Consider the following 17955-nt stretch of genomic DNA (forward strand, 5'->3'; position numbering starts at 1 on the left):
CGGAACGGAGAAACTGTGCCGGCGTCGTGTTCATGGGGAGGCAACGAAATGCGTCGTGTTCATCGCGAGGCAACGGAACACGTGTTGTTCATCAGGAGCCAGCCAGCTTGGACGGACCAGCCGATGGAAGCGAGGCCTAGCATATCGCAGAACGAAGGAAACGGTCTTGTGTTCGACCGGCCACGGTCAAAACGGGATTCTGTTCATCGGGAAGGGTTTGGCGTATCGTAAAACGGAGGAAACGGACCTCCTACGGTCAAAAGGGGGTCCTGTTGATCGGGAGGGGTATGGCGTACCGCAAAACGAAGGAAACAGACTTTTGTTGGAGCGCTACTGTCGAAACAGGGGTCCTGTTCATCGGGAGGTGTGTGGCGTACCACAAAACCGGACTCCACGGGATACTGTTCATTTCCATCGTCGACCTTCTCCAGCCTCCACGGGCTACTGTTCATCCACCATCGAACTCCTCTAGCCTCGACCTACAACTATTCATCCACGGGCTCTTGTTCATCCAGCCTCCACCGCGCGCTCCTCCACCGGCTTCTGTTCATCCAGCCCATCACAGGGTCCTGTTCATCCAGCCCTCCACGGGGTCCTGTTCATCCAGGCCTCCACGGGGTCCTGTTCATCCACTGGCTCGATCGATCGGGTTACTGTTCATCAAGCGGCAACGGGCTCTACTACCATGGGGTCCTATTCATCCAACCCCCCACCGGGAACTGTTCATCCACCCCCCCCCCAACAATGCTCATTGTTCATCCATAGGCAGCATCGATAGGCTTCAGTTAGTAGCAGTAGCGAAGAATCACTCGGGTTCAGTTAACAGCAAGGGATCGATCGATCGCTCGGGTTCAGTAACGCGTAGCCTGCAGTGCAATCGCTCGGGTTCAGTTAGAGCCCAATGCCTCGCTCGGGTTCAATTAGATCCTAATGCCTCGCACACACGCGCGTACGTACCAGAGAAACGCGCATCGCTTGGCCCCCGACCGCCCACCGTAATCGGGAACTCCCCGATATTTTCCTCGCCCTCGCTTCTACCATGGTTTTTTCCATAATGGACGGCCCAAAGAATGTCATGCAGCTGCGTCTCCGGCCCGCCCAGGATGAAAAGCCCATTTTTTATCATGATTTTTTGTCATAGAAGTAGGACCCCATCACATCTATGATGATACCGGGTTTTGTCACAATTATCGTCATAGAAGTGTCATAAGTATGACAGAAAAAATTTCGTTCGGCCCAAAATGTCACGAAAGTGTCTTTTTTGTAGTGTGAAGTCATTGCATTTTTGCTTAGTAGGTTGTGCACAAGTTTCATATCCGCCTATTGTGCAATCATGCTAGCGTCTCTCTAGAGTTGTGCAACAAGAGCATTTTCATGGATTCCACATTTTGGCTCACTCCTTGGTTGCACGACCCCATTTATCTATTTGCGTGTGTGTTTTCGTATACCACTTTTTGCTATTGGTCTACTTGTTGCATTTGCAAATTTGCGTATCTTTTCCAACTTTATTGAGTCTCACTAACAATTGCATCAAATTTTGTGCTACCATCCTAACCAAGCTCCACCATAAGCTTTTACTTGTGTAAGTGTGAGAACCGACAAGAATTGATACCAATTGTGCTATTCCCTTGTTACACATTTGAGGGATCATCGATCCATCTTCAACATTGGTAAAGGTACATTTGGTATAAGTTCTTCTCTTTCTCCCACTCACATATTTTCTTGGAATGATGGATAGGCCAAGTTCTTCTACCAACCCACTCTTCATCGAGCAAGATGACAACATGACCTCCTTCATCACCAAGAGCCACATCTTCAGCGCACAAAGAGCTTTGCACCGAGAGCAACAGGCTCTGGGTAACCGCATCGACAACCTCACCACCGACTTAAGACAATCCGAGCAACGTACAGGAGACTACTTCGACACATGCATGGCCTCTCTAACGTAAGACATTCGAGCCATGTTGTTCAACCGCTCTTCTACCTCGTCATCCTACTAAAGACGGAGCCGCTCGAGTCGACACTCCGACGACACCATCTCCGTCTCAAGTACACCGACATCGAACACTCTTCGACGAGCCGTGCACCAAGATCGGCAAGCAAACCGCAATCCTCTACACCACACTGATCATCAAGAGTAACGCGCGCAAGAACATCGACATCGCCAAAATCAAGGCTCAAATACCTTGAGTATCAGGACCATCTCTTCCGGAATCATTTGGTGACATGGTTCTTGGTATTAGTTCACCTTCTCGAATCCTTGGCACCAACTGTACAGTGGCAAATCAGTCAAAGCAAAGATTGGGGAACTCTGTAACTGGTTACACTGCATGTTAGTGCCAAATAGCACTAAACTATTGATTTGGTAGAACTTCATTGTTGCACAATAGTGGCTTAGATGTCAGAACCAAATTAGAATGCCCCATTACTGACGAACAGTATAGTAGAACACAACTTCTGGTATTGTAATGGGAGAGAGTTATTACTCCCTCCGTTTCAAAATAGATGACTCAACCTTGTACTAACTTTATACTAAAGTTAGTACAAGGTTGAGTCATCTATTTTGAAACGGAGGAAGTACATGTTATCTCATGATTCACCTCCCCTTTGGTCCCGGTGACATGGATGACCTCCATCCACGCGATGGCCTCCTCCAGCTCGAGAATCTAACCAAATTCACGCGTATCAGACAACACATTCCCTCATCGCGATTCAGGCGGAGCATGAGGAGGAGGGGACGAACCTGGATGTAGCGGTCCATGAGGTCCCACTGGTTGCGTGGGTTGCCGGTGTGTGCCCACACGTTCTGCGTGAGAGAGGAGAGTTGCCCCAGAACCTCGTCGTACTCCCCCTCCGTCGCGCCACCTACATCCCAATCCCCAACCCGCCGCACGCATCAGCCATCAGTACGGTACCCAACCCAATAGGAACCTGCAGGGTCGCGCTCCTCTCACCTGCGTGCGCGGTGGCGGTTGAGGACTCCAAGCTGAGCGGCTCGGACGGCTCACGCAACAGCTCCCCCGTGGCGAAGGGGTCTCCCGCGGCGACCTGCGGCGGAAGGCACGACGGGCGGCTCCGGTGATAGCTTGGGCGTCGGAGGGCGCGACGGGTGGCTCGGCGGCAGCTATCGCCGCGGCGGGCGGCTCCCGCGGCAAAGGGCGCGACGACAGACGGGAGGCTGCGGGAAGAACGACGCATGAGGAGGATCGAGGGAATAGCGATCGATGCGGGTATGCGGGAGGCTACGTGGGCGAGAGGTCGTGCAGGTGTGCGGTTTTTTGTCGAACGGCATGGCAGAGTTAGCGATCGATGTGCCTTAATGCGTGGTTTTTTGCATTAAACACGGAAGGATTTAGGACCATTAGATCTCGTTGATGGATGGGTCTGATTGTTTGGTTCTCTGCCCTCTTTTTCTTTTATACGGGCAATAGATAGTAGTAGATAAAATATTAATTGTACGAGAATGCTAAAATCCTACCGACTGCCAGTTTTCGTCAGATCCGCACGACGCCAGAGTGGTCGGATTTCGATCGCACGGCGGATTTCATCATCGACCAGCCCGCAAAAATACATACCTCTGGTAGGATTCGAACCGTGGGCGCTTCGAACGACTACATGGTCAACGACCAGCCCGCTAATACTTCGTTGCTGCACGTTTTGAACCCAGTGTACTATTTGACCGCTATACTAAATGCGAGAGATAAAGGAAAGAAAAAGTAGATGCTAGTGGGATTTGAGCCTGTGACTTACTAGATGACTTACTAGGATCTCAACCAGGCTGACTAAATTCCTTTGGTGACTGGGTGTAGGTAACTTACTTCTTGTATATCATTTTTAATACAAAATTGAGGAAAACATCAGACTAGTTGTTTTATTGACCCGTCTGGTTTTAAAATAGCTATACGACATCAAACTAGTTGTTTTATTGACGGTATGGAAAATAGCTTTTCCGCTTTCTTTTCTTTTGTTGAGCTTCTCTAGTCTATCATTACGTACATATTACTTGCGGAAATAGGCATATATACAAACAATTTTATTGGTAATTTGTCCCAAGAAAAATCAAGTTGTTGAAAATATGCTCAGGTAACTTCTATGTAAATATCACGGTATTTTTATGCACCGCGATCCTGTTAATTTACGTGGAAATACTACGGTAACTTTGGCCCAGAAAGAAAAGTTGTTTTGCAACATACACTATTAACTTCTATGGAAATAATACGATAATTTATAAATCGTAGACCTAATAGTTTACGTACAAACATAATGATTGCTTCAATCCTGGAAAAATGGTAGAAACAATATATCCGGCAACTTATGTGTAAATAACATAGAATGTCATGCAGTCCCATGAGTCTCACCTCATCGAACGAAAAGGCAGCTAGGATTTCTACCTCCCGTTGGCAGCACCGTCGATCTACCACGTCTCCGGTGGCCTTATGGCCATGGGTGCGCGGTGGATCCCGGCGCTTGCCGGCGGGAGGGCTCTGTTTTTTGGTGCTTTAAGTTTTGTTAAGGTTTGTGTCCAGCTCAGTAAGACAAGACGGCGGTAGCTTCTTGAAGTTATCGGGCTAGATGTACTATAGTTATCAACATGGTTATTTTGAAATTATCGGGCTAGATGTACTATATTTACCAGCATGATTATTTTGTAGTTATCGGGCTAGATGTACTATAGTTACCAATATGGTTACTATGCAGTTATCGGGCCAGATGTACTATAGTTATCAACATGGTTCATTTTTGTAGTTATCTGGTTGCATGTGGTATAATACACGCATGGTAGATTATGCAAATTAACATGATAATTTACACATCACAGACCTGATAACTCATACACAAACACCATGATAACTTTGACCCGAGAGAAAAAAATGTTGAAGACACCCCCCTTCCCCCCAATACCTTCTGCATAAATAGCATGATAATTTACACATCACAGATCTGTTAACTCACGCACAAACACCGTGATAACTTTAACCCGGGAGAAAAAGTTGTTGAAGACATCCCCGATAGCTTCAGCATAAATAGCATGATAATTTAGACACCACAAACCCGATAATTCATGCGCAAACACCATGATAACTTTACCGAGGGTGGGGGAGGTGTTAACTTACATATAAATACCACGGTAAGTTTGATCCTGGGGTGGTTGGAGGGGAGGAAGTTGTTTGAAAACATACCCCCCCCCCTCCCGATAACTCTTGTTGTTGAAAATGTACCACGGTAACTCATCTGTAAGTAGCATGATACTAGACAATCTTCATACCTGATAACTTACTTAGCCCAACCGTAACTATTGGCATGAGAAAAAGTCGTCAGAATATATCAACATGGGATCTAGTTTCGAAGGTTTCGTCGTCGGGAAAGATTTTTCGGTTGGACCCATGGTTGATCTATTAAACATTTTGAAGTTTCAAAATAAGGAAACTGTAGGATGCCATCAAAACATTTTCTCTCTAATGCATGGATGCATGTGCATGTGAAGATAAGGTTGGAGGAACCATTTTTATGTCTTGGTAGTTTCTGTGTAATCAACATGATAACTTATGCTCAATTGACGTGATAACTTGTGTAGCACACGTGGTAACTTTTGACCTGAAAAAAAAGTCGTCGGAACATTCCAACATGAGATCTAGTTTTGAAGGTCTCATCGCGACGAATCTTTTATGTGAAAACAGTTTTTTAATCGAAGCGATTGTTTGAGCTACAAAACATTTTAAAGTTTCAAAATAAAAAGAATCTTTTACTGACATCATGAAATTTATTAGTAGTTTGCATGCATGTGACAAACTTTCCGTAGGTGCGGGGCTGCATGCGCGTTTGATAAACAATGTGTGATTAGTTGGGTTATGATCGTCCGGATATATTGCTTAAGTTCAGACTAGTCCGAAGTTAGTCCACTCCTTAATTGTATTGCGCGTTAGTATTAGACAAGATACAAATTGCATGTTGACATTAATATTAGGCATGATATTAAAAAGCGGAAGTGCTAAATACCAGCGCGACATAGACCGGATAGATGCAGTTCAACGGGTGAGATTTGTTGGATCTCAAGAACTCTCATATATTGATATAGATATATAGAGAGAGGTAGAGTACTTGTTGGGTTTGCTACCGTAGACAGAGAACAAATGGGCACCCGTTGACACTGTCCAGAATGCCAAATAAGTGGTCAATAGGTTCATATGCTTATAGATCAGGGACCGAGAAAGACGCCACACACACAGGCGAGGCCCCTGTCTCAAATAAGATTGTGGCCATGGTTTTGTAAACTATGATTGGCAGCCCAAAAATTGTTGCAACTTTTTTTTCTGTCCTCCTGCTGCTGATGATGTCCAGCATCTTGCAGATGCCCACTAGAAAGAAAGAAAGAACACCCCCATGTTATTTTTTGGCTACTTTGCCATGCACAAAAGGTGAACCTTATCTACACTCCACCAACTCATCAGATGATGAGTGAGCTGATCTAGCACTAGAAGCAAGTCGTTTGGTCATCAAACTTTTCATCATGGTTTGCAACAGGACAGAAGGGAAAGATGACATGGGAGAAGGGGGGAGCAGCAGCAGATTGGTAAAAGCTGTAAAGCTTTGCACTTTGCATCAGTACGTGCGAATTTGAGGATCACATGGTCCATCCAAATCCAAGGGCAACGGTATTTTAATTTCCCCCTCACAAATCACCTAGAGAAAGTTTCAAATTACCAAAATAAGAACAAAATACTCGAGAACTCCCAAATCTCTCAGATCAGCCAGGAGCCCATGGAACGGTGGATTCTACATGTAATAGTAAGGCTGCAGTTTCTCAAGAACTGGTGTTTTTTGCTCATCGTCACATGGACTTGTACAGAAAGGTTTTCCTTTTTCTCACCATCAAGGGTTGAGGAAAAGCACTTTGCGGCAAAGAAGAAGAAGCACAGCAAGAAATTAAGCAAGGAAGAACTAGCCTAGTACTAGTAAGTAGGAGTAGCAAACATCTCATCAGTAACTCACATCCTTTCTCGCTAGTGCAGCATCCATGGCGATGCCAAGAAACGGCAGGCACCATCCGGTCGGGCCAAGCTAGCCGGGTCGGACGCGCTTCTGTCCGGCGGCGGCGGCGGCGCGGCCGGCGGCATCGGAGGAGCGCAGCGTGCCCGAAGAGTCGCCCTCCGAGGAGCCGCCGTCCATGGCGGCACCACGGTGCGCGAAGGAGGCGGAGAGGTCGGCGTAGAGGCCGACGACGCGGCGGATGTTGTTGTTGAGCTCCCGAATGAGTCCGACGTTGCGGGTGAGGCTGTCCGGCGCCCGGGACTCGTGGTTCTGGTTGATCTCGGAGATGAGCATCCGGTTCTGGTCCAGGATGCTCTGCACCTGCACGAAGCTCTTGTGGAACGTCTGGATCAGCTTCCCGTCCACCACCTGGTGGTGCCCCCCTCCGCCGCCGCCGCCTCCATTGCCCATCCCCGAGAAGCTCTCGCCTTCCATCCCTTTTCCCCTCTCCAAACTCTTGTTGATTCTCCTTCACCAGAGCTAGCTAGAGTCTCCCCTGAAATTGACCCATAAATTACAAAATTAGTTGGCTAAACTTTGCATTTATGTGGGGATCGGGCAGTACTGGAAACAAATAAAGACCCATCAAGAACATCTAGCACAAAGAATAAATGTGCGGGTATTGTACAAGGCAATACTAGCACGCAATCGAGGCAGCGGGTTAAAAAAAATCTGCATGTGAAACCCATTGTGAAGATGAAACCCAAGACAATAAATCACCTCTCTGAATTTCCTCTTAGAAAATAACCAAGCATCAGGGGAGCCGGCCGGCTGGCTCTATCAACTAGAATGGCCGCAAGTAGGTACTACCATTGTGCGCATGGGATTCAAGAAGTTGAAATACGAGCGGAGGGGGGAGTGAGAAAAGCAACATAAAAAGAAGGGAAAGATTGTATAGGACTCACCAAAACAAATGTTATCCCGCAGAAACCTTTGCAATTAAGATGAGAAAAGGTGGGAGGAAACCCAGGATGATAGAGAGGGGATGGAATCTATCGGGAAGTGTTTGGGGAGAGAGGAAGGGCCTGAGGTGAAATCATGGCCATCTCCATGTCCTTGCCCACCTTTTTATTCCTCTCTCTCTGTCCCTCTTTCTTCTCCCAGAAACCACACACAAGGAAAGAGAGAGAGAGAGGAAGAGATGGGAGGACAAGCAAGCCTTTCCTAATGACCAAAAGCTGGCCCCAATCGCATAAATATATGAGAGGGGGCTGCCTATTGCTTGGCCCCTTCCGCCTGTGTTGCTTTCTGCCCATATTTGCATGCACCGAAACAAGATACTAATCAACCCATAATCCAATCTTTGCCAGGAGGGGCCCTCCCTCCCGTGGGCAGAACAATGCCAGGAGTGGGAACTGAAAGCAGCAACACCGAACGATAAAGAAGAGCAAGCTGGATTTTATTGCCCCAAGCAAGGCAACAAATTCCCTCAAGAACTACCAAGCAGCTAAAACAGAGATTGCAATCCCCGATGAGACGAGAAGTCCAGGATGCAGCGGTGCCAGCCAGGAATGGGAACCAAACAGAGAAATTCCAAGAGGAACAACCAAGAAGGATGCGGTTCAGTAAGAGCAACTTCAACGGGCCGACCTAAACGAACGGTGGTTTTGTCCGCATTTTGTCCATTTAGGTCGGCCGCCCGTCCAACGTCCGCCATGTTTTAGATTTGGGTCGACAGCGCGTCCAACGCGCCGATCCATATGTGCCGGCATGGTCGGCTGACCGCCCAATATTACATTGATTTGCATTCAAATATATTGTCAAAAAACATAGTTGTAACATCCTAAATTTTCAATTTGAAATATTATACACTAGATCATCATTGCATATCATATTTTATTGTATTTTGGTTGATCCAGAAATTTCACGCAACTTAAGGACCCTCGGAGAGAGTTGGGGATTTCCTTATTTTCATATTTGAGTTTTCCTCAATTTTTGAAAATAGAATCATTTGATTTTATTTATTTTATCTTCAATTATTTCTATCATAAAAATATGAGAGAGGGAATAAAATGACTTTCTCAAAATAAAAAAATATTGAGGATTTAATAATAAAATCAAATAAGATTTTATTTTGGTTTTATTTGCTATTTTATTTAAATTTAGGAAAAATGCGCGTTTTTCAAAATTGCATTTAGACCCCAAATAAATGTTTATCCTGTGCGGCTTGATTTTAGAAGCTGGGAAAAATTTATTTCGGGATTTTTGGAGTCCGTTTAGTATTCCTTTTGTTTTTTTCTAAGCGTAATCGTTTAAGAAAAACACGAACCGACCTACGGGCCGTATCCGGCCCGGACTCCTCCAGGGGGAGGCTTTATATAACAAGCGCCCGAGCCGCCTCCAGCCCAAGCCGCCGCGCCCCGCAAACCCTAGCCGCCCGCGCCTCGCAGCCGCCGCCGGAGCTCGCCGCCGACGAGGTCGAAACCGCTGCCGCCCGCCGGTTTTTTTATAAAACCGTTGGTTTTCACCGGGTTTTTTCGGTTTGTTTAGATTTCGCTTTTAGATAGATCGGTTTTTTTTCTCGGTTTAGTTAATTAGCGAGCGTTCGTTCGTTTAACGAACGCATTCATTGTTCAGATCCAGATAACGAGCGTTCATTCGTTAATTTGTTCGTCGTTTTTCTTTTTCTCGGATTAAATCCGCGATTTTTCTGATCGCGATTTCTGATCCGATTTTTGTTCTAGTATAACTTTTCGCTCGTTTATCGGAATCAGGCGATTCAAGCGCTTGGAGTTTCGTCTCGAAACCCTCTTTCCGTTTAACCAACTGAAACAAGTTTTTGCCTCTGTAAAATATGACTTAGATCCAGAATAGTAAACGAAGTTTGTTTCTTTTGCCGTTTGTCTTTTGTTGCTTCGTTCGATTTGATTCTTTTTGCCAACCAGAGTTCTTAAGTTGAACTTTCTGGTTAGATCTCTTATTTGAGTTTTATCTGTGCATTAGTTGAGTACTTATTGTATGCTTGTTTGTTTGCGATAGAGTATCCGGAGTGCGCCGCTTGCTACTTCAAATCGCTAGGTTTCGCGGATCATCAACAAGGCAAGTAACACTTTGATCATACTTCCTACTACCCAATTTTTATTGCATTAGATCAACCCTCACACATTGCATGATTAGGATCTAATTAAATTGTGGGTTTAGGAAGTAGATGAGGTAGCACCTATTATCTGTTTTATATTCAAACCTTTGGGAGTTACTTCTACGTTTGCTTATTATGCCATCCTATGCCAGTAGACGTGGACTGGGTGAGTGAATCCATGACATATGTGAGTTTGTTAAATTAATGGTTTATCTAAGGTGGCAACTTAAATACACATCTGGGTGGATTGAGGCACCTGGGTATTCCAGCGATTGCCTGTTTTTCTTTTGGACTGCCACCCAGACTCAAAGGGATCATGAGATTATTCATACTAGAAACTTCTGTGTGCAGCCACAAGCTACTATGGGCTCTAGCATAGTTGACTAGGTCGTGCGAACTCTTACAGTGGTAGACTAGCAGATGTAGGGGATGTAGGTTGGTACGGTCTACCCATTCGTAAGGTGCAAGCGCTTCTGAAAGACTATGTCTCGGTCATCCGTTTCTCAAACATCATGTAGTGTGAGAATCCCAACGGAGGAGATCGAGTCTTGTGGGGAAAAGTGCGCAAACCTCTGCAGAGTGTATAAACTAATCATGGTTAGCCGTGTCCCTGGTTATGGACATCTCGAGTATCTAGTACTTGGATTATCATGTGAATCTCATCATGTTACTCTAATTAATTTTGTTGGGTTTTAATGATGTTACTTAATTGGGATTGAGAATGCTGTCAGCCATTCTCAATGTTTAACAACCACCATGATAGTTAATTAAAATTTATTCCTTTGCAGTAGGGAAAAATTGGCTTTACGCAAAACTGTAACCATAGAGCTTTCCACCAGCCAAATATGCATATAGTATAGTTTTATCCTTTCATTGCTCTCTATGTGTTACATTGCCAGCATATTCCATGTGCTGACCCGTTTCGGGCTGCAATGTTCATGTTGCAGACTTTTCAGACGACGAGTAAGGTGCTTTTAGGTCGTGGTTCTATACTCAGTGATGCCGTTGGAGTTGATGGACTCACTTATCTTCCAAGCCTTCCGTTGTTATCGTTATTAGATGGCCTTAAGCCATATTTATTGTAATAAGTTCTTTTTTGAGATACTCGATGTAATAAGTGTGTGATTGCTACTCTGTTATAAATCCTTCAAGTATTGTGTGGTGTCAGCATTACTGATCCAGGGATGACACCGGAGCACAGAGATTGGACCGTTTGAGGTCTGGTCGCTACAAGATGGTATCAGATCACACGCTGACTGTAGGACACGACCACTAAGCTAAAGCACTAGATCACTATTCACTCTTCTCATTCTGACTCCTCATCTTTTCTACTCTTTTAGGATGGCGGATGCAAGGAACAAGTTCACGCAACCGGATGAAGATACACCCTTTGGACGTCACTTGAAGGAAGTCACTAGATATCTGATCATAGGAGTACCAAGCTTCACCGGAACCTACAACGCCACTTTACCTGAAGAGGAGTGCTGGATGATTCAAGTTCAAGTTCCAGGAAGGACGTTCATGCCAGTCACCGAGCCCATAGAGTTTTCCTTTGATGCACCAACCTGGAGTCTAGGAAAGAGCATGGCAGCCCACATCGCCATGGGACGCATTAGAGAAGTTTACCGCAATGATCTCAAGGATACTATCTACCAGATTTGTGGGTGCCGAGATGAGCACTGGGAGATGATCAGCACCAAGAAGGATAGATCAATTGCACCTTTTATCCAGGAGTTAAACCAGCACATTAGACGTTAGGAAAATCAGATGTGCATAGACATGATAGATCTGAAGAAGGCAAGAACGAGAATCAAGAAACTGGAGGAAGAACTCAAGGCTACACATGAAGATTATGAAGAGGAAATTGAAGTACTAGTGGACAAGAATGCCGACCTAACAATGAAGATCGGAATATTTATGAGAGGCCCTACACCAGTAGAAGAACACGAAGAACCCAAGGAGATTCGCCCGGAAGACTACATCATCATCGACGACACCGACTCGGATCCAGATGATAGCGATGATGACTATATTGATGAAGCTGGAGCATATATCATGGAGTCTGCAACCGAAGAATATTTCTAATAGACCACCCCAATAGTAGTAGTAGTCCACCATGTAAATATAGTAGTCCGAGCACTTTTGCGATAGTTAGATCGATTGTATGCCCTTGTTTGATTGAATGAAGTGAATTGTTTGCTTTTGCCTCATGTGCATATGGGTAGTGTTTTCTCTCTAGACCCCTCTCTATTCTTAAATCTCATCTTTTCTAAACCCTCAGATGCCTCCGAGACGTGACCCCGGATTTACCTTCCCACCAGAGCTCACTCAGTTGATCCAGCAGCAGCACACATTGATGCAGATGCTAGTCCAGAATCAGAATCAGGGGAACAACAACAACAACCCACCACCACCACTTGTTGACCACTTAGCCCGTTTTCCTAGGCTGAATCCGCCGGTGTTTTCTAGTAGCACCGAGCCGATAGTAGCAGACGATTGGCTCCGCAAGACAGCAAGGGAGTTTACCACGGCAGGATGCACAGATGCGTAAAAGGTGAAGTTTTCCGCACATCAGCTTGACGGACCCGCATCATCATGGTGGGAGAATTTCATAGCCACTTTCCCTATCGACACTGTCACATGGGATCAGTTTCAGCATGCTTTCCGTACTGCCCATGTTTCAGCAGGAGCTATGCCATGAAGAAGCGTGAGTTTCGCAACTTGCGCCAAGGAGGACGGACAGTTGGCCAGTATGCGGAGGACTTTAGTAAGCTAGCATGTTATGCCCCAGATGACGTTGCTACGGATGCAGCTAAGCAGGAGAAGTTTCTGGAAGGACTGAATGATGAATTGAGCATGCAGTTGATGGTAGCAACCTTCAACAACTACCAGGAGTTGGTAGATCGTGCTCTTATGATTGAAGGGAAGCAACAGCAGATTAAGAATCACAAGAGGAAGTATGGACAAGGGAAGTACAACTCAGGAGATCAGCAGAAGCCATGTTTTACCCCTAGACCGGAGGACATTTTCAGCATACCCATGGAGGAGGTAGCTCGCACAATCATAATGGCCCCAAGAATGGTAATGGGAATGGAGGAAGCAACGACCAGAACCATACCAACCCATCAACCCCAGCCAAGAGAGACCTGAGCCAAGTCACTTGCTTTAAGTGCCAGAAGACCGGATATTATGCCAATGAATGTCCTGAAGCCCAGAATGGAAATTGTAATGGAAGCTCTGGGAAGAAGCCGAACCCTTTCAACAGGGGACAGGTGAACCACGTTAACGTGGAGGAGGTTGAAGAGCAGCCCGATGCAGTAATCGGTAAGTTTTTGGTTAAGTCATTTACTACACTCGTTCTTTTTGATACTGGTGCATCACATTCATACATCTCAAGGGGATTTGTGGATAAGTATGAATTACCAACCCAAGCCCTTAGGTCACCCATGTTAGTAACCTCACCTGGAGCAGAATATATGGCTAGTCTATTGTGTGATCGGTTACCATTGAGGATTGGTAACTACGTATTTCCCTCAGACCTAATAGTATTGGAATCTCAAGGATTGGATGTGATATTAGGCATGGATTGGTTATCGAAGTATGAAGAGAATATTGAATGCGCCAGTAAGACAATTTTGCTTACAACGCCAGAAGGAAGAAGGATCAAGTATGTATCCCGGCATGTGCCTAAAAGGACTCAAGTAAATTCCCTAACAGGAGTTGTGCAGGAGGAAGTACCAGTAGTGAAGGATTTCCCTGATGTATTTCCAGAGGAGTTGCCAGGCATGCCACCAGATAGAGATATTGAGTTTTTGATTGAGTTTTTGCCAGGCACAGGGCCAATATCTAAGAGACCATACATGATGCCCGCAAAGGATTTGGAGGAGATTAAGAAGCAGATTAAGGAGTTATCGGATAAAGGATATATTCGCCCAAGTTCTTCACCTTGGGGATCACCGGTACTTCTAGTGGAGAAGAAGGATGGATCGTTAAGGATGGTTGTTTATTATAGAGGATTGAATGAAGTAACCATCAAGAACAAGTACCCACTACCGATGATCAATGATCTGTTTGATCGATTGCAAGGAGCTAAGGTATTTTCCAAGATCGATCTGCGATCAGGGTACCATTAGTTGAAGATTCGAGAACAGGATATACCTAAGACGGTTTTTACCACCAGGTATGGGCTGTACGAGTATACCGTTATGTCATTTGGTCTGACTAACGCACCTGCATATTTTATGAACATGATGAACATAGTGTTTACGGAGTTTTTGGATAAGTTCGTCGTAGTGTTCATTGATGATATCCTGGTTTACTCAAAGAATGAAGAGGAGCATAAGGAGCATTTGCGTTTGGTGCTTGGTAAACTCAGAGAACATTAGTTATATGCCAAGTTTAGCAAATGTGAATTTTGGTTGAAGGAAGTTGGATTTCTCGGACACGTTATATCCGGAGAAGGTATAGCAGTGGATCCCACCAAGGTTGACACTATGACAAATTGGGAAGCGCCAACAACAGTTGGAGAGATCTGGAGTTTTCTTGGACTCGCAGGATACTACCAGAGATTTATTGAAAATATCTCAAAGATTGCGAAGCCTATGATGGAGTTGTTGAAGAAGGATACCAAGTTCAAATGGACTGAAGAGTGTGAGGCCAGTTTCTAGGAGTTGAAGAAACGTCTGGTTACATCACCAGTGTTGATTTTGCCAGATCAGACCAAGGATTATGAGGTGTATTGCGATGCTTCACATCGAGGACTTGGAGCAGTGCTTATGCAGGAAGGAAGAGTTGTTTCATATGCCTCACGATAGCTTAAGTCTCATGAGTTGAATTATGCTACGCATGATTTGGAGTTAGCAGTCGTAGTGCATGCATTGAAGACTTGGAGACATTTTCTCATTGGAAATCATTGCGAGGTGTACACGGATCACAAGAGTCTGAAGTACATTTTCACGCAGAAAGAATTAAATCTCAGGCAAAGGAGATGGTTGGAGCTCATCAAGGATTATGATATGAGATTGCATTATCACCCCGGAAAGGCTAACGTAGTAGCCGATGCGCTGAGTCGTAAAAGCCATGTCAACACTTAATGACGGGAGATTTACCAAGAGAGTTAGCCGAGAATCTTCGTGAGCTATGTTTGGAGATAGTTCCGAGAGGCTATGTAGCAGCATTGGAGATTCAGTCTACTTTGATGGATAAAATAAGAGAAGCTCAAAGGACTGACAAGGAGTTTGCTTCTATTAAGAAGAAAATGAGCAAAGGAAAAGTTAAAGGATTTCATGAGGATGAGCACGATACCCTGTGGTTTGAAGACCGTGTTTATGTGCCCAATGACCCAGAGATCAGGAATTTAATTCTGCAGGAAGCTTATGATTCACCATATTCGATTCACCTAGGAAATACCAAGATGTATTTGGATTTGAAGGATACTTTCTGGTGGACCAGAATGAAGAAGGATATTGCGGAGTATGTAGCTGTTTGTGATGTATGTCAGAGAGTAAAGGCAGAGCATCAGAAGCCAACGGGATTGCTACAGCCATTGCCGATACCCTAATGGAAGTGGGATAAGTTAGGTATGGATTTTATTACAGGATTGCCCATAACTCGTTCAGGTTATGACTCGATTTGGGTTGTAGTCGATCGTTTGACAAAGGTAGCTCATTTCATTCCAGTGAAGACTACCTATACTAGTGCCAAGTTGGCAAAGATATACATGACCAGAATCGTATGTCTGCATGGAGTTCCAAGGAGCATTGTATCAGATAGAGGAACCCAGTTTACCTCAAAATTCTAGAATCAGTTACATGAAACCTTGGGTACCAGGTTAGAGTTCAGTACAGCTTTCCATCCGCAGACAGATGGATAGACCGAGAGAGTCAATCATATTTTGGAGGATATGCTGAGAGCTTGTGCGCTAGATTATGGATCTAGTTGGGATGATAATTTGTCGTATGCAGAGTTCTCTTAGAACAACAGTTATCAATCCAGTTTGAAGATGTCCCCTTTCGAAGCCTTGTACGGAAGGAGGTGCAGGACCCCATTGTCGTGGGATGAAGTTGGAGACCGCCAGTTGTTTGGACCGGATCTGATTAAGGAGTCTGAAGAGAAAGTGAAATTGATTCGCGATAGGCTCAAGGTAGCCCAGTCTAGGCAGAAGAGCTATGCAGATTCTAAACGCAAGGAGACAGTTCACGAAGTAGGAGACATAGTTTATCTTCGAGTATCTCCACTTCGAGGAGTTAAGCGCTTTGGAGTTAAAGGAAAGTTAGCGCCACGTTTTGTAGAACCATACAAGGTTTTGGAGCGTATGGGAGAAGTAGCCTACAAGTTGGAATTGCCCGAAGGATTGTCAAGAGTTCACAACGTGTTCCATGTTTCACAGTTGAAGAAGTGCCACGCGAAGATGGCTGATATACCGCTGAGAGATTCAGTGCCACTGGAAGCGATTCAGTTGGCCAATGATTTGACCTACGAGGAGAAACCAGTTAAGATTCTTAAGTATGCCAGCCGAGTCACCCGTAGCAAGGTTATTAGGTTTTGCAAAATTCAGTGGAGCCACCACACGGAGAATGAAGACACCTAGGAACGAGAGGAAAAATTGCTGGAAGACCACCCTCACCTATTTTCTAGCCAACCCGAATCTCAAGGGTGAGATTCATCTTAAGGGGGGTAGGTTTGTAACATCCCAAATTTTTAATTTGGAATGTTATACACTAGATCATCATTGCATATCATATTTTATTGCATTTTGGTTGATCCAGAAATATCACGCAACTCAAGGACCCTCGGACAGAGTTGGGGATTTCGTTATTTTCATATTTGAGTTTTCCTCAAATTTTGAAAATAGGATCATTTTATTTTATTTATTTTATCTTCAATTATTTCTATCATAAAAATATGAGAGAGGGGATAAAATGACTTTCCCAAAATAAAGAAAAATTGAGGATTTAATAATAAAATCAAATAAGATTTTATTTTGGTTTTATTTGCTATTTTATTTAAATTTAGGAAAAAAGCATGTTTTTCAAAATTGCATTTAGGCCCTAAATAAATGTTCATCCTGTGCGGCTTGATTTTAGAAGCCGGGGAAAATTTATTTCGGGATTTTTGGAGTCCGTTTAGTCTTCCTTTTTGTTTTTTTCTGAGCGTAATCATTTAAAAAAACGCGAACCGACCTACGGGCTGTATCCGGCCCGGACTCCTCCGGGGGGATGCTTTATATAACGAGCGCCCGGGCCGCCTCCAGCCCAAGCCGCTGCGCCCCACAAACCCTAGCCGCCCACGCCTCGCAGCCGCTGCCGCCGCACCGCCGCCGGAGCCGCCGCCGAGGTCGAAACCTCTGCCGCCCGCCGGTTTTTTTATAAAACCGTTGGTTTTCACCGGTTTTTTTGGTTTTTTTAGATTTTGTTTTTTTAGATAGATCGGTTTTTTTCTTGGTTTAGTTAATTAGCGAGCGTTCACTCGTTCGTTTGTTTTGACAAACACGTTCATTGTTTAGATCCAGATAACGAACATTCGTTCATTAATCTGTTCGTCGTTTTTCTTTTTCTCGGATTAAATCCGCGATTTTTTGATCGCGATTTCTGATCTGATTTTCGTTCTAGTATAACTTTTCGCTCGTTTATCGGAATCAGGCGATTCAAGCGCCTGGAGTTTCCTCTTGAAACCCTCTTTCCGTTTCACCAACTCAAACAAGTTTTTGCCTCTGTAAAATTTGACTTAGATCTAGAATAGTAAATGAAGCTTGTTTCTTTTGCCGTTTGTCTTTTGTTGCTTCGTTCGATTTGGTTCTTTTTGCCAACTGGAGTTCTTAAATTGAACTTTCTGGTTAGATCTCTTAT

The 17955-nt window shown here is 44.7% G+C and overlaps 1 protein-coding gene across 2 annotated transcripts; it reads right to left on the bottom strand.

Moving 5' to 3' along the window:
- Positions 1–6745: 6745 nt before the first annotated feature.
- LOC119285762 (protein ELF4-LIKE 4-like) lies at positions 6746–8217 on the bottom strand. 2 transcript variants are annotated; one of them, XM_037565088.1, is made up of 2 exons: positions 7935–8217; positions 6746–7525 (listed from the first exon to the last, which is right to left on the bottom strand). In XM_037565088.1, the coding sequence occupies exon 2, from the start codon at positions 7462–7464 to the stop codon at positions 7060–7062; it is 405 nt and encodes a 134-aa protein (XP_037420985.1). In that variant the 5' UTR covers positions 7465–7525; positions 7935–8217; the 3' UTR covers positions 6746–7059. The 2 variants fall into 2 exon arrangements, with proteins under 2 accessions (XP_037420985.1, XP_037420986.1); XM_037565089.1 differs by lacking the exon at positions 7935–8217 and adding an exon at positions 7750–7913.
- Between the last annotated feature and the right edge of the window lie 9738 nt (positions 8218–17955).

Source organism: Triticum dicoccoides, chromosome 4A (assembly GCF_002162155.2).
Source record: "Triticum dicoccoides isolate Atlit2015 ecotype Zavitan chromosome 4A, WEW_v2.0, whole genome shotgun sequence".
In the NCBI taxonomy this organism is placed as follows: domain Eukaryota; kingdom Viridiplantae; phylum Streptophyta; class Magnoliopsida; order Poales; family Poaceae; genus Triticum; species Triticum dicoccoides.

Bases quoted from the DNA above. Each gene is read 5' to 3' on its own strand.
- LOC119285762 (XM_037565088.1), bottom strand. From the start codon at position 7,464: ATGGAAGGCGAGAGCTTCTCGGGGATGGGCAATGGAGGCGGCGGCGGC.